The following is a 16,318-nucleotide window of genomic DNA, read 5'->3' on the forward strand; positions in this document are numbered from 1 at the left end:
AGAATTACAATACACTTCTGGTTAAGCATGGGATAAATCTGTTAGGTAAACTTTGGGAATGTGCAGACTCTGGTTTTAAGCTGCATTTTATTGCTTTTAGTATTTTACCCTGATGATGGCATGAAATCTGCTTTGTAAGCTGCTCCAAGCTTATGAAAAAACATCCTATCAATGCTCTAAATCAGGAGTCGGCAAGGTTTATCTTGCCTGGGCCAGATTGGTCCCGTGGAGATCCCTCCCATGGGCCGGAGCATGTGTGCCCACCATTTCCAGCTTCTGCACATGCGCAGATGTGATTTCCGGCACCAAGGAAGCGAGTCCCCGTGCCGTGCTGTGCCAGTTTAGTGCAGCATGCAAGCAGGCAGCTCGGTTCAGGGGCAGCTCGTAGGCTGGTCAAACGACCTTCACGGGCTGCTTCCGGCCCATGGGCCTTAGGTTGCTGACCCCTGTTCTAAATGAAAGCTGTACGACAGTGCAAGATGCAGTTCCACTAGGGTTTCCAAGCACACATACTCAAAGATAATAGTAAATTGGTGAACAGGCAGTACACATTTGGAGGGCTACCAAGGAAGCCCTTTACTTCTTTCTGCAACCATGTGGACTCTCACAGCATTATTTGGCCCCTAAAAAAACCAGGGAGTGCTATCTGGCTTCTTACATTGCTAGATATTTCTTTTCCTTCCTAACACTCCCCACATCTTGGTAACCTTCTCTTTTTTCCTGCACTTTGGAAACAATTCAAGGCATTATTCCTTGTTTTAACTTCATAATTTCAGAAATCCATCATCTTATGGAGCCACCTCATGCCTTTAAATATGAAAGGTTATTTCTTCAAAATGTGCTGAGAACTGATGCCTCTCAGTTCTATTTAATTTAATTACATTCACATTGTTCATTATATTTAGTTGTAACATAAATGTAGGTAAGACTGAGAAGCTACAATTCTCTTACATCGCGGTCCCAATTCTTTGGTGTGGATCTGAAAACAAACTTTCAGCTGTCATAAATAGTTTTGAAAATGTGAAACAAAAATAAATAAAAAAGAAACCAAGAATTTATTTGACTTTTAATTTTCATGTCTTTTGGTGGTATTCAACTCGTTTACTCAGAGCTGAGCCAATGAAATTAATGAACCTGACTAAGTTAGGTCCTTTAAATAGCCTTAATCTGACCCCTTGCATCGGCATTTTTCATTTGCTTTCTAAAGTCTTGCATATTTTGATAGTAACAATGTAGGGGTATATTTAATATATTTAATATTGTCCACTCACAGCTGATTCAAAGACCTGCATGTTCATGATACACAAATTCTGCTAATTTATACATCCAGAGTATTTAAAGTAGTTATTGAGCTTTATCTCATTACACATTTTGTTATGTTCTTGTTACTGCACAAATTGACCACCATAGACTATAGGCATCAGTGGTGGCCAACAGACAAAGTTGACTGTATGGTTCTCCTCCTGCTACACAGTCATCTGTAGTGGTTGTTATATTCAGCAAATAGATGAAAGAAGCAATTCATCCTAGGGAAGCCACTGTTTCTGGCCATTTGCCATTTGAGACAGGGGTCACTGAGTTATGTTCAGCCTAGGTTTTTAGGCTTTTCAAAGACTGCCGGGGGGGGGGCGAGATACAGAATCTTCTTTTGAAGAAACCAAACAAAGCTTCAGTGTTGAATATGCAGCTATAAGAACTGAGACACTGGGAACTAACTTGTGATTGAATTAGGATTTGCTAGGCATAACTAAGCAAGGCTTGCTGACATGAGCTGCATGTAGCCATATAATGAATAATAAAAGCATCCATATAATTAGTAACAATAATAACATACATTGAATGCTTAACTATTTCTCTATTCACTATTTTATTCATTCTTGTGACATCCTTAAAGAGATGCCAGTTTTATTATCTCCAATTTGTCAAGAATGGGGAAGGAAAGGAGAGATAGAGAAACTTGCCAAAGGCTGTCTAGTGTCACAGTGGGCAGAAGTTAGATCTAGATCTACTTGTACATGCTTAGCTGTAGATTAGCATGGGCTTCTGACTCCCAATTGCGTGCAAATAATAGCAACAAACTGATATCTCTCCCTACCACCCTAAATTATACTGCTGAAATGTAGAAAGCTTGGGGTAACCCAAATTACAGTTTTGTGTGAAAGATTGTGAGCTCCATTCAGGATTCCTAGGCCCCAAATTATTTTATGTGCATGCCTCTTGCATTGGCAGCTTTGAGTAGATCTTGGGGTTTAGGAAAAAATACAGTATATTTTGCAAGCCTTGCGTCTGTCTATCCTGGTGTAGTGAACTCACAGTTGAGGTGATATTTGAATAATTGAACCCTACCTCACAACTCTCTCACCTACTCATTACACATTACTACCAGTCATCTTTTAAAATCTTTTGCAAAAGCATTAAACCCTTAATCAAAACCATACCTGAGAGGCTGCTTTCCAAACTTTCTTAAAATCAAAGGAACTAGATACTGCAATTTCAGGACCTTTTTTTTAGGTCCTGAAAGTGAAAGAATTTATTGTGAAACTTTAAGGAAATAAATGTCATTCAGGTATAGAATAATTTGGGGGCACCACCACTAATTGGTACTGGCTTTTATCCTTGTCTGACTCTGCAACTTCATGTGAATCATACCTCGGTTAGCATCAATACCAAAACACATTGCTTTTGGCTCCTTTCCCATTCAGTTGAAACCTCCCCAACTCCCCCGGTTCAAATCAAAATGTATCTCTCTCACATTACCTAAAACATAGTGACTACCAAACCATTACATGAGACATCTCATGCTATCCTCTCTAATGCAACGTGTGCATTATATGACATTGGCTGTGACAACTCGTGATTTTTATGAACATTTATTATGTAATCACATCCAATGTAGTACTGCGGCATTAAAAAAACAACATGTTAGCCACTACAGGGAATAAGATTAAAGATTAAATAAGTTTTGAAGCACAGGGAACACGGCAGATGACTGTAAGGGCAAAGGAAGAAAAGCAGCAGAGACAATTATGGCTTTAAAGCAATATAAGTGTGTACAAGTAACTGAGAATGCGATGGAAAGCACTTTCAGCTACTTATTAAAACAAGCATAAAATGAGGTAGATAGTTAGAGCTCAGACCTAGTTCAAACTGACCTTAATAGATTGGAGAACTGGGTCCAAACGAACAAAATGAATTTTAATAGGGACAAATGTAAGGTTTTATACTTAGGCAGGAAGAGCCAGCTGCATAAATGGGGAACACCTGGCTTACCAGTAGTACCTTGTGAAAAGGATTTAGGGGTCTTAGTAGACCCTAACTTAACATGAGTAAACAGCAAAAAAAGCTTATGCATCAACAGAAGTCTAGTGTCCTGATCAAGGGAAGTCATAGTACCGCTCTATTCTGCCTTGGTCAGATCACATTAAGTTATCTGGGGAAATTTCAGGGCAATGATCTGTTTAGTCTAATTCAGGGTTTCCTAAACGTGGGTCTCCAGCTGTTTTTGGATGACAATTCCCATCATCCCTGACAACTGGTCCTATCCTACCAGCTAGGGATGATGGGAGTTGTAGACCAAAACCATTGGAGACTCAAGTTTGGGAAGCCCTGATTTAAATTATACTGTACCTCTTATTTCCTTCATTTAGTAAATTCTATTTATTATTTTAGTTGTGTGTGTTGTTGCTAAAATACAATGCTTGCACAGCAATACAACATCCTCCTGTTTGTTTTATCATCTGCAGCTTCTGTTTCCTGAAGTGCGCTTTCTTACTTCCTTTCTACTTAACAACACAGTAAGTTGCTATGTGATTACTTCACAGAGGAGTATAATTTTAAAACGCTTCCTGTGGTGCATTCGCATAGGGAACATTTCATGTACTGAATCCCATCTTTCAGAAAGTCCTCTAACAGATACAATACTTAAGAAGCTACTCAGTAGTACACATGTTGGCAAGCTGCCTGCAAGTGAAAATTCATTTAAGCAAACACAAGGGTGGGAAACTTCCTAATAAAGTGTATTTTGAGATTCTGTATTCAAACCCAAGCCAACTGAGGTGAGACTATAATAAGCTGTCCAGAGTCACTATTTGGTATCTGACATCATTAATGGATCAAGTAGTTCATTTTCTAGCTCATTTTCTGCAATTAACCATTTATGGATTAAATTAGTAGATTAGCACAATGACCAACAGTTGTAATCAAAGATCACGTATAAGGGCTAAGTAGTAATGAAATGGGACAAACTGGGTTTTGTTTTGGTTGTAAGAGGCAGCTGACCTGTTTCTTCCATAGTTCATAAAGAGGTGTACTGCAACCAACACCCCTAATATGGTGGTGGATCCTGCTACCATAACTTTTATCTTTCATATGAACATGAGAAGAGCCCTGCTGGAAAAGGCCTACCCAGCATTCTGTTCTCACAGTGGCCAACCAGATGCCTATGCAAAGTCAACAAACTGGACACATGAGCACCTTCCACTCATGATTCTCCGCAACTAGTATAGATGTTACACTAGCTGTCTCAGACCCAGCACTGCTTGGGAATTCTAAGAAACAAAAAAGTGAGTACTGTTTTGAAATTGGTGGTTAAAATTTGCACAGTTTTGAAAGGTTCAGTATGCCATCTTGATTCAAAATGGTGTCCAATTATATCAATAGACAAAAACTTGCTCCTTGATCTCAGGAACCATCACGCAAGCTTTCTTAAGAGGTGTCCAAATTCAGAGAGAACAGATAAAGAGACCACCTTCCAAAATACATAGCAGATTCAGCAACACCTGGGAACATTCAGTAACTTTACAGAAAAAAAACTGCCAAGAAGAGGGTTTGTAAACCAGTCCTGAGGGCAACTGTATTCAGATGGAGACAGATTTATGCAAATTATTATGAATTACACCCACATAACAGACCTTCACATGCCACAAAATATTTAAAAGTGAAGTGGGACAGAGATCAAGAGGCATGTTCCATGACATTTCTGATAGCAAAATATTAAATGAAATGCAAAATGTTTGCAGCCCTTGAGGGTTCCTGGAAATTAATCTATATAGGGATGGTAGAGACTTTGGGCTTGCAGCTTCACTTCTAATGTACTGCAATATGTTGATATAGTTGGGTTTGATAACCCAAATCACTTTTTAACAGGCAACTTAACATTTAAACCAGGGAGTAAAATGGCCAAGGAAAACTGCCCCAACTAACTTGTAACAATTTATTCACCCTGTAATTTAGATCTTTGTTTGAAATCAAGAAAAGGAAATGGAAGGACAGAAAGGGGGGGGGGGTAGTGGTGCAAAACAGAGACCTGATTTTCTTGATAAGTAAGCATAGTGTATTTGCATAAATCAAGGCTATTTACCTACAGGATTCTAAGATTCATTTCAGTTCCAGTTCCTATTAATTGGCCTTAATCTTTCTTTTCTAGGCATCTAATTCACACCTCACCTGGAACTAGGAATGTATTAACATGTATTAATACCTTTAACATCTGGATCATCTATATGAGGCTCCAAATTTTCTATCATTTCTTCCAACTCCTTCCTTGTAGCCATGGTAACGTTTGAAGAAGCTGATGCAACAACTTCCTGCTCTCCTTCCTGAGTTTCTGAATCAAGTGTTTCTGCAGTTTCCTGAAGTTCCAAATCAATATCTATATTGGGAAGTGGAGTCCTCCAGAAATTGAATGAGTTATATAGCTCCTGATCAGAAAGGGTTTTTTCCTGGGAACTCGGTGCAGGTGCTGGCAATACTGCTATGCTACAGCAATCAAAACTTTGTTTGTTCTTATTTGCTGCTTCTTGACATGATTCTGAAGACGAAGTGCAATGAAACATTGTCTCAGGCAGGGAATGAACCAACATGGAATTACTCTCTTCTTTGTCATTTTCAAGGGTCTCTGCAAAATCACTCTCACCAGCATCTAAAGGCAACTCAATCTGGCTTTGTACCTCGTGTGTTGGGATATCTTCTGTATCTACAATTCTTTCATTGCTGGACAAAGAAAATAATTGTGTGTGTTATCTACCACAGTGGTTATAAACACATATTTAGCTACAACATGGGTGGTCAATCTGCAATATGGAGGTCACAAAGGGAAAAATGGAGGGTGGTAGGATGCTGGGACAAACAAGCAAACACGAAATTAAAGACACGTGTCACACCAAAGCACAAGGAGCTGTATGTGCACTGTAGTGCAAAATAAACTGGCCTCAACTTCTGCCATAGTCAGTCACCGCTGGTCTACATAAGGACACTTGTGCCTTTCTTAGTTGCTCACCAACAGGCAGCATCAAAATTAAGGTACTTCAAAAAGAATGAACATTTGGCTCATATAGTCTGTATCCACAATTTTTCATTGCTAGACCCAGAAAATGTGTATGTCTAACAATCAGAATGGTTGGGTTGTTTAAAAGAAAGATTTTTTTAAAAAACCCATCCTACCTCAGAAGTTGGGACATGAAATTTCCTTCATAATGGCAGAACATACAATCAAAGTATCAGTAAAAAAAATATGCTAAGAGCCAATGAATTTAAATGAAATTAATAAACAGTCCATACCTATGTTCCTCTGCAAGGTTCCGATCCTCAGTGTTTTTACATTCTTCTTCTTTAAAAAATTGACCACTGCTGGATGGATTAGCGAACGTTGATATAAAAGGCCCCAGGGATTGAAAGGCAGCTTGGCGGACCTAGAGTAATGGATTCCAGAGAGTTCCTTTAAATATTTCACTGTTCCTTATGCTTTTTCAAAGTAGTAAAATATGTTGTGGCATCTAACAAATAAGTAAAACGACCAAAGTATCTGGACATAGAATTGCCTTAAATTTCTAGCCATAATAGTTATTGAAAACATAACATCTACAAAATACTTCAGAGGATGGAGCTTCTATACCTTGCATGATACATTACCCTTCTTCCACATGTCAATGGTATTATCAATACTTTAAACATTAATTTAACTCTCTCAAAATAATTGTCAAGAATCTTGCAGGAGGAGGAGGGGAGCTTAACAACGGACATCTTACCCATCGTGAAGGGTCACTGATAAGGTTAATAAAAAGTGTTGATAATTTTGTTCGCCGGACCTCCTGTGATGTGGCACATGAAACAGCCATAAAACATTCAGCACAAGCCTTCCGCACACCCCAAACATTATCAGAACAAAGCTGAAAAAATCTAGGAAGCTGAAAAATACAAAGCATAACACAAATTTTGTATGAATAATTTTAATAAGGTTTTGACTTCTTATCTTGAAGTAATTCCTCATAAACTTGTAAAATGTTATAGTGGGAAATTATTAAGTATGCTATGGACAAGATTAAGAAAAGGGCACATTCATTTTTTTGCTTCCTATGTTTGGAATTGCTTTACTATACAGTATTGCTTCGTTTTGGCATGAAAAAACCATCCCATCGTCTCACAAAGAGCTTAAGCTACAGTACTCCAGTAAGCTACTCCACTCAGCAGTATTCTGTGCAACTTGTAGCTTTTGGAACAGCCCCACATAGAATTCATGTGTAACTGTGGCCAGGATATCTAGGTCCAGGAATAGCCGTAGCTGATGCACTAAAGTTGGTAAAAGGCATTAATGAAATCTAGCATAAATTAGTGATCAGTGTACTTTGGTTCCAGTGATTTCAATAGGAAGAATTATAACTGCAGTTTATCAAAACCTATTTCAGATTTTGGATTTACCAGCATTTCTTCAGTGGCTTGCTGTCCAACTACACTACAGATGTCACCAAAATTGGCTGCACAAACCTGAAAAAACAATACATTTATTATAATATGACACCGAGCAGACAAAAACTATTCAAAAAAGCAAGACTGCAGTTCTCAAACTACTCCGTGTAATGTTTTCCAATCAACTGTAAATCTATTGCACTGAGTCACAGGTTTATTACTCACTGCAGTTCTAATCTTAAAGTTAGCTAATTTAAAAATAGGAGATACAACTTGATATGAACAATTTAAAACTAAAGAATACCACAGATATGAAGTCTTGTTTCCCTAAAAGTTGCAGGAACAAACTGGTAAAGAGCACAATTGGTTTAAGTATTAAGTAGGATAAAATATACATTTTTTAAAAAGGTTCTGGAAACTCAAGTTATGAGCCAGTGTGGGCCATCAGAAAAGTCTTATTTCCTAAGTTGTTGAGTTTACCCAATTCCCTCTGGTTCATCCCTTTACTACAGAGCTTATGCTGAATGAGGTGAACATTCACTGCAATTATGTTTTCCTTTGGGGAGAACAAGGGTGGATCTCATTTCACATTTAGCTGTTAACCAATCACCAGATTTTGAGTCAAGATAGAATTTCCCCCCTAAAGTTCAGAATTTACTTGCACCCACACCATACATTTAAAGGACCCTTCTTCCACCTTAAGAGTAATGGCTTCTCCTAAAGTATCCTGAGAACTGTAGTTTGATAAGGGTCTCTGCACCTTTCACAAAATATGGTTTCCATTACTCTCTGGGGAAAGCCATGACTCTTAAAGTGGTGGAAGAGTGCTTTAAATGTTTCGTGTGGGTATGATGCCAATAACAAATTTGGAGAAATTTGCCCTTCCCATAGTGCAGCAATGGCTCATTTGTTTGTCAGGTCTTGTCTTGCACTGATGTACCTCAGTACTATGGACTTTGTTCTGCTTTGGCCAACAAATTGTGTTGTATTGGTCATCTGTCATGGATGCTTTAGTTGAGATTCCTGCATTGCAGGGAGTTGGACTAGATTACCCTTGGGCTCCCTTCCAACTCTAAAATTCTATGATTTGAAGAGGATATATTCATGTATGTAAGATCCTGCCTTAGAGTAGCTGGGCTGATCTTTATGTCCTTCCTGATCCTTCCCAGCTTTATGATACTAGCATTTTAATTTTGGGATTCCATAATCTTTGCGGAATAAAGTGAGGATAGGATAGCAGTCAAATATTATCATTCTAATACTTTAATTTTTACAACTGTTTGATTGGACAATATTCAAAGTATGTGCTCTGGCTAGTGAAATGCCAAACCCTAGAGAGTATCAGCAACAGCTGAAGTTTACTTGCTTCTTCGTTTGCACTGATGCCCTGGAAATCCCTCATTTCTGTCCTGCCTTGCTGTGAATGGAGCTAATGAATCCCGTCCTTCCTCCAAGAAGTGCAAGATGGCATACAAGGAGTTATCACATTTTAAGCCTATTAGCCACCATGAGTGATGGTTAGCTACTGAGATAATGACTCACTCAAAACTACCCACTGAGCTACCTGGCAGAGGAGGGACTTAAAGTCATGTCTTCAGAGTTCCAAGTCATATTTTCTAGATGCCACACTGACATCTTAAGACAATGGTTGCTTATGGCCATAATGGTTACCTATAGTTTCCCCATTCATTCCAATAAACAGGAAAGACCTGCATATTCAAAGCTGCCAAGAGATCAGTGCATTCACAAAGGAGGTTTTGATTCCTACTTAGAATAAATGCCTTCCATTTCCAAAAAAAGCATGGCAAGGTAAAGAAGGGAAATAAGAGATTTACAGAGGAAAAAGGTCATACCTTACGAACATGAAACATTCTGCAGTCGCAGCACATCTCACAAAACCTGGGAAGAATGAGCCTCTCTGTAATGTCCTTTCCTACCATAGAGGCCATTTTGCACATTATCTAATTACAAGAAAAACATTGATTATGCATCTGGTATCACTGCATTCCTAGATATGCGAAAATTCCTACTTGTAATCCAATAGCATTTTTATGAAAATGTGTATTACAAAATGCTTAATTAGTATTTTCTCTTGCATCCTCTCTGTACATTGAAACAAAATGCTCTTGCCAATTAAAATTAACAGAAGGCAGATACATTGAAAAAATGTTTCTCTTGGTCTAAGCTAGCGGTTGCCTACCTTTTTGGACTAGTAGTAGTATTTTGAATTTTAGGAAAGCACCATGGGCACCAGTCAAAAAATGGCTGGTGGGGCTGGTGGTAGCATAACACAACATAAGGGCACACTCATTGCTGCTTCATGCTCCACCCCATATGGGTAATGTGAGAAGTCAGCTATGACCTTTTAGTCCAGATTGTGGAGATCATACAATGTTGATTCTCCCCACATTCCTACCAGGGAAAATCTAGAAAATGGTCACACCACACTCACTATGTCTTGCATAACACACACACATACAGACCCCAGACACATATGCATCTGCCTGCCCAAGTGCATTTCTCTCACACACAGACCTACCTGCACCTCCCCTCCCTACTCACACACACCAACCATACATATACTGGTACCTGAGACTCCTTTGGGAGGAAGGATGTGATAGAATTTTAATAAATGCAACACTTTTTCTCTCACACAGATCACACATACCTCCCTCCACTCTTTCTCACACACAGACCACATCTCTCTCACTGATCAAGTAAGTGTCAAAGGAAGTGCCTGCTGCTAGCTTTCAATGGCTGTTGAGCTACAGCCAGCTGAATGGGGTGATCCCTTTTACTCCTTTTCCCCCTCCACCAGACATTGACAAAGAAAGAAATCATGGGTGAAATAATTTTCCTTGTTTGCAAGGCCCAATAAGACAGAACAAAGGCAATTAATGTTTTTTCCTAATTATTTTCTAATTTGAGTTCTTGGTCCACATTAAGTTCAGTGGATGCAATCCTGTACAGTTTTGATGCTTTATTCCATGGAAGTTAACCAGGAGTTTAACAACTTGTGAGCAGGATTGAAGCATCACCATTCTTCCATTTCCTGTGTTCTTGGTACAAAAATGTTTTATGATCTCTGAAACATTCTATAACTACACCATTATTTTAGTCTGCAAAGCACTATTTTACATCTCATTCATGGCAAAGGATACTCTATGGGAAAGCAAGCATGTTTGCTGTTTAGTAAATCCAGATAATTAATTAATATAGACAATGCAAAGTCATCCTCCAACTTACTGCCACAGCCTCTGTCTTCACATCATCATTGCTGTCTGGAGCCGTCAGCTCTACAAGAACTGGGCATACTTTGGCCTCCACATCGTATCGTTCAATAAGCTCTTGCTCTAAAAGAACAAGTAATGCTGCCTGGCTTGTTTTTCTCACCTAAGTTTAAAAAGAAGAAGAGAGGAAGGGATTTGAATTATGTTTTCATCTGTGCAACTAAGCTTTAGAACAAACATTTTATAAGACAGCAAGAGCTAACTCCTGTGAATCACTTTTAGGCTCCACTCTATATTTATCTAGGAATAAGTCCCACTGAACTCAATGGGCCTTATTTCTGAATAGGATCCACATAGGATTATGTTGTCTGGGATATTGCCATACACTGTTAGTATTTATTTCCATGAATTCTTTAACATATGGAATGATACCATTGTAAATCTTTAATTTGATAATATTTATACTACTGCTGCTATGTAACACTGGTCAAGTACCACTGCAAAAGGCACTAAAGAGAACACAGAAGTAAACAGGTTATTCATACAGACTAGCCTTTCCCACCATGATGCCCTCCAGATGTTTTGAACTATAAGGACATCGGTTTGTGGAAGACTAATATAAATTGTTTAATTTAATTACTGAGTCTGTGACACAAATTTATTTCAAAACTCTTTAATCTTATTTTAGTTGTTGGGACATTCACTGATCCAAATAATTGTGAAATTATTAAGATAAACTGCCTTGCCCCCCCCCCTAGTCCCATACATACTGATGCTGTTATGTAAACCATTTATTTGGATGAGTATTAACATTATACTATTAAACACAGATCCCGCTTACCGAACACAATGCATTCTCAGGAAACTGTTTATTAGAAGAGCATTTGCATAACAACCTGCCGATTTCCATTATTTCCTACGGGAACATTTCTAATCCATTATCTCCCTCCACCCTAAAATGGCTGCTGCCAACCAGCAAACCACAAACAAGTACAGAAATGGGCAAATTGTGGCTATTCGGATATCTGAATCAACTGTGCATGTAGCTAGGTTTGGGTATAATTGTTTATGTAAGTGAATTTTTGGATAACAAGTGGGCAGATCACAGGATCTGCATGTAGTTTATTTCAAACATGTAAAATCTGTACACAACTGTGTATTTATTCAATAACTTCAAAGAATTCTCACCTGGTTGTTCTGGTCTGCAAGGTATCTCACCACAATAGGCAATAAATATTTTGAAAAAGCGTAAGGGATTGAAGGCCTGTTTTCTTGACAAAACATAGCTATATGAGGCACCTGTTCCATCAATTCAGCTCGTACTGTTGGCTCTATTAATAAAAATGTCAAGATGAAGCAGTAAGTCATATGTTATTGATCTCCTGATCGAAAGTCAAATACCTACTATAATGCAGTACTAACAAACTATCTCTAATTGGACATAAAGGAATCGTTTTGGGTTCTAATTTATCGTTCATGAATTAAAAGTGCAACAAGTACAGTGGTACCTCGGTTTGTGGCCACAATTGGTTCCGTGGAGCCGGTCACTCCCCGAATTTGTCGCTCCCCGAGGCACGCTTCTGCGCATGTGCGAAGCGCCAATAGAGCGCTTCTGCGCATGCTGCGCAGATCGCTTCTGTGCATCCGCGCGCCACGGAACCCGGATGTAAACACTTCCGGGTCCATGGTGGTTGGAAACCGAAGCAGTTGCAAACAGAGGCAGTCACAAACCGAGGTATGACTGTAGTATTAATTGTGGAATTCAAGTGATGTCCCTGTGCTCACCGAAGTCCTTTTAATCCAGAGGATGCATCTGCTAAGTGGAATAGGAAGGGAGGCAATTTTTGCCAGTTTCCCCATCCCACTGCACTTCCCTACCACTTTCTGCCTTTAATCTGCCTTTAGAACCTTATGCCAGTCTCCATTTTTCTCTCATTTTATGGTCTCCTTGTTTTCCTGAAAAGCCTCCTTGCTATTAGGAGCCATTTTGAAATAGGTAGTTTTGATCCTTTTCTAAATATTCTTTATAGTGGCTGCCAGCAATAACATGAATTTGGTTTTATAATCATGATCCTGCAGCAGCTGCAAAACAACAATTGCTTTTTTGAATGATCTATTGAGGATACTAATAGCATGGAATAAAGAATGAAGTATAATCTAGTTTATCCACTATTCACATTAACCACCCCAACATTTAATCTACTTCATTCCCTCATTAAGATAGCTCATACTACAAACCTGAATCATCAGCTAGCCTGCTGACTCTTTCCAGTACAGCAATACAATCTCTCTCATCATCACTCACTTCTTTCAAAGTGTCCAACAAACTTCGAGCCACCATTTGCCTAGAACATGAGAGAATAAAATTGCAATATTGTGGAACTAAGTTTATAGCTTTTACATTTCAAGAAATAATTTATCAATCCCACCTTAATATAACACATTTGCATCCAAGCCTTCTTTCAAAGAACTCAAGGTAGTATATATGAGTTACCCTATTTTGCCCACAAAAACCCTTAGTGTGTGTGTTGCCCAAAGTTTCATGGCTGTGTGGCAATGTGAACCCAGCTTTCCTGGTCCAAGTTTTTGCCTGCTGTACCAAATACGGCCTGCTGCCCACAGGATAAAAAACTCTTCAGAACAGAATACTTAACATTAAAAAATCAAAACAAACCATTTTGAACTATTACCCAGAAAAGAATACTAAAATCCAACCACTGTATAAGAATACCGAATACAAAGAGAGGGAAATCTTTCCTTAGAACTCAACAAAAACTAAGGTGAATTTTACAACATTGTATATTCCAGTATCAGATGGCAGACAGATCCTTGTAAACGAAGACGTTACATTAAATATACACTAAAATGTAACATACAAGGAGGCCACCATCTTTAATCATGTGTACAGCTAGTATTCTTACATTTGGAAATGAACCGTAGTCTCTTCAAACATTACTGTGTTATAGTGTGAATACAATATAAATCTTAAATACATATCTTCTTACAAAGTACCAAATAGTCCTTGATAAGGACAGAAAATGCATTAAATGGAAAAGGTGGACAGGTGTGTGAATTTAATTCATAGAATTTCCATGTAAGAGATTTAGTTTTGTCCTGCACACAAAACATTTTAAGATAGCTCCTTATAAAACAGTCTATTTAGGCTAAAATACCATACCTGTTAAAAATATTCTCGCTTGCAGCGTACTTGTCCAATCTTCCCAGAGGAGTCAACATTTCATCTTGTGAGACAAAGTCCAGGGCTGAAGGTATAATAATCACATCAGACTCTGAGCTGTAGTCATCCACACCAACTATCAGAGACATCAGAAACATTCCTTATAATCACAAATCTATATTTTAAAACAGATGCCTAATGCTGAGAAGAAGCTAGGCTATGCAGCAGTCTGCTTTTAACACAGATTAGTCTTAAAACTTTGTGTGCCTTTACCATTCTTCCCTTTCAAAGCATGCGTTTGTACAATTCAGCCATTCTACTTGAACTGTACCCACTTTTTGTACAAAATTGTTCTACAATTTCCTTCTGTCTCAAATATTTTTCAAACGACACATCATCTGCAGCTGACTGCTTTTTCTACTAGTCCTTTAGTAAAGTAACTGTTTTTTAAAACCTCTCCTCTCATACCAGATAAAGATCTCTAATAGCCAAATTTGTATACATAAATGAATATGAACCTCAAAATTGATGAAGACCCAAGAAAGAAGTAGTTGGGAAGTTCAGTTTCATTAAAACCAAAATCAGGACTTAAAACCACTCTTAAGGTTAAATATAGTTTAAATACAGTGGTACCTCGGGTTACAAATGCTTCAGGTTACAAACGCTTCAGGTTACAGACTCCGCTAACCCAGAAATAGTACCTCGGGTTAAGAACTTTGCTTCAGGATGAGAACAGAAATTTTGCTCCAGCGGCACGGCGGCAGCAGGAGGCCCCATTAGCTAAAGTGGTGCTTCAGGTTAAGAACAGTTTCAGCTTAAGAACGGACCTCCGGAACGAATTAAGTTCTTAACCAGAGGTACCACTATATAAGCATTCAGCATGCTGGTGCACAGGGCTAAAAAATTTGCTTCTCCTCTGCTCCTACCGTGCTGCCCTAGTTTTGCTTAGCATTACATAGGAACCACGGGCAGTAAAGCCAAGAAAAAATTTAGGTTATGACTAATTGCTTGGAGGGAAGCAAACCACAAGTCTAGGTTCAGGCATAATGCTAAAGCAAAGCAAATCCAAGGCTTTCGCTCCTGGAAGCAGCAGAGCGAAGTACCTGTGATTGTGGCATCTGGTGGAATTATCTAGATGCTGATGGGCTGTACTTTGTATTTCTTCAAATTTGTTAGTTAGTTTTAAGTTCAGGGTGGGGTGGGGGAAGAGGTCAGCCTATATCCATGTTATCTTCCAAGTTATTGCAACACTATTCATTTCAGCAGCAATCTGATCAAATTTAATTACCAACACTTACATACTGTCAAAGCAACAGACATAAAAATCTTGTAAGCACCAGCTATCTCCCAAAAACATGGATGATCCCCACTTGTTCAGGGATCAGTCATCTATGGAATGCACTGCTGTAATTCTAACTACCGGTACTCTCTAAGTTGACCATTTTGTTTTCACTGGCTGATTGGCTTATTAACAGTCTTTTTACAAGAGCAATGCTTTCAATAAATCAGATAGAGGGGGCTTAATCCGGCATGCCGGTTGGTTTAATCCGACCCCTGTGGCAGTCTATTCCCTGGGGTCAAATCCTTAAAAAAGCTCAACAACTTCAATCCTAAAAAAAGGTTACTTTGTTTGGCCCTCACGACCCTTCACTTCATCAAATCTGGCCCTCTTTGAAAAAAAGTTTGGACACCACTGTTCTACAGCGTTACCTATGGTATGCACATCACAATGGGACCCTTGACGCATGATTAGTGCTTTCTGGCACTGTCATAAATTGCTAACAGTCTCCCAAGTCCCTGCCCATGAATCAACTGCTCCAAGCATTCACAATATCCTTGACAAATCCTCCATGTGCACCATAACACTACATTTCCCAAATTAAACAAGCTATTTAGGAATGTTAAAATTAGAACAGTATATTAGCAGTTAGTGTCTTTACATGCTTTTCTTAACATTTAAGCAATGTAGGGATTGTTTGCTATGAGTTGTCAGGTTTTAAAATATTTACATATATCCCAATAACAATATTTTTCAAGTTGTGAAATTGTTTGACTATCACACTTAAACTAGAAAGTGTGTTTCATTTATTTATTTTTCCTGTAGGAATATTTCAGATAAACAGTTTTGGCTAAAAGAAAAACTGCCAATATATTTATTTATATAAAACAAAATTATGAAATCAAAAGATGTCTGAGCTCTACCTCAGCACATAACATAAGAAGAATC

General features: G+C 38.5%; 1 protein-coding gene across 4 annotated transcripts in view; it reads right to left on the reverse strand.

The window, feature by feature from the left end:
• PPP4R1 (protein phosphatase 4 regulatory subunit 1) overlaps positions 1-16,318 on the reverse strand; it is a 31,420-nt gene that overhangs the window by 8,323 nt on the left and 6,779 nt on the right. For 3 of the 4 annotated variants that reach the window (XM_060277907.1, XM_035124896.2, XM_035124898.2), the window contains 9 exons: positions 14,092-14,227; positions 13,152-13,258; positions 12,102-12,244; positions 10,930-11,076; positions 9,537-9,644; positions 7,696-7,761; positions 7,026-7,184; positions 6,559-6,689; positions 5,480-5,991 (listed from right to left, as the gene is read on the reverse strand). In XM_060277907.1, coding sequence (XP_060133890.1) covers positions 5,480-5,991; positions 6,559-6,689; positions 7,026-7,184; positions 7,696-7,761; positions 9,537-9,644; positions 10,930-11,076; positions 12,102-12,244; positions 13,152-13,258; positions 14,092-14,227 — 1,509 coding nt within the window. The remainder of the gene's footprint in view (positions 1-5,479; positions 5,992-6,558; positions 6,690-7,025; positions 7,185-7,695; positions 7,762-9,536; positions 9,645-10,929; positions 11,077-12,101; positions 12,245-13,151; positions 13,259-14,091; positions 14,228-16,318) is intronic. The other variant, XM_035124897.2, reaches the window with a different exon arrangement.

This window comes from Zootoca vivipara, chromosome 8 (genome assembly GCF_963506605.1).
Source record: "Zootoca vivipara chromosome 8, rZooViv1.1, whole genome shotgun sequence".
NCBI lineage: Eukaryota > Metazoa > Chordata > Lepidosauria > Squamata > Lacertidae > Zootoca > Zootoca vivipara.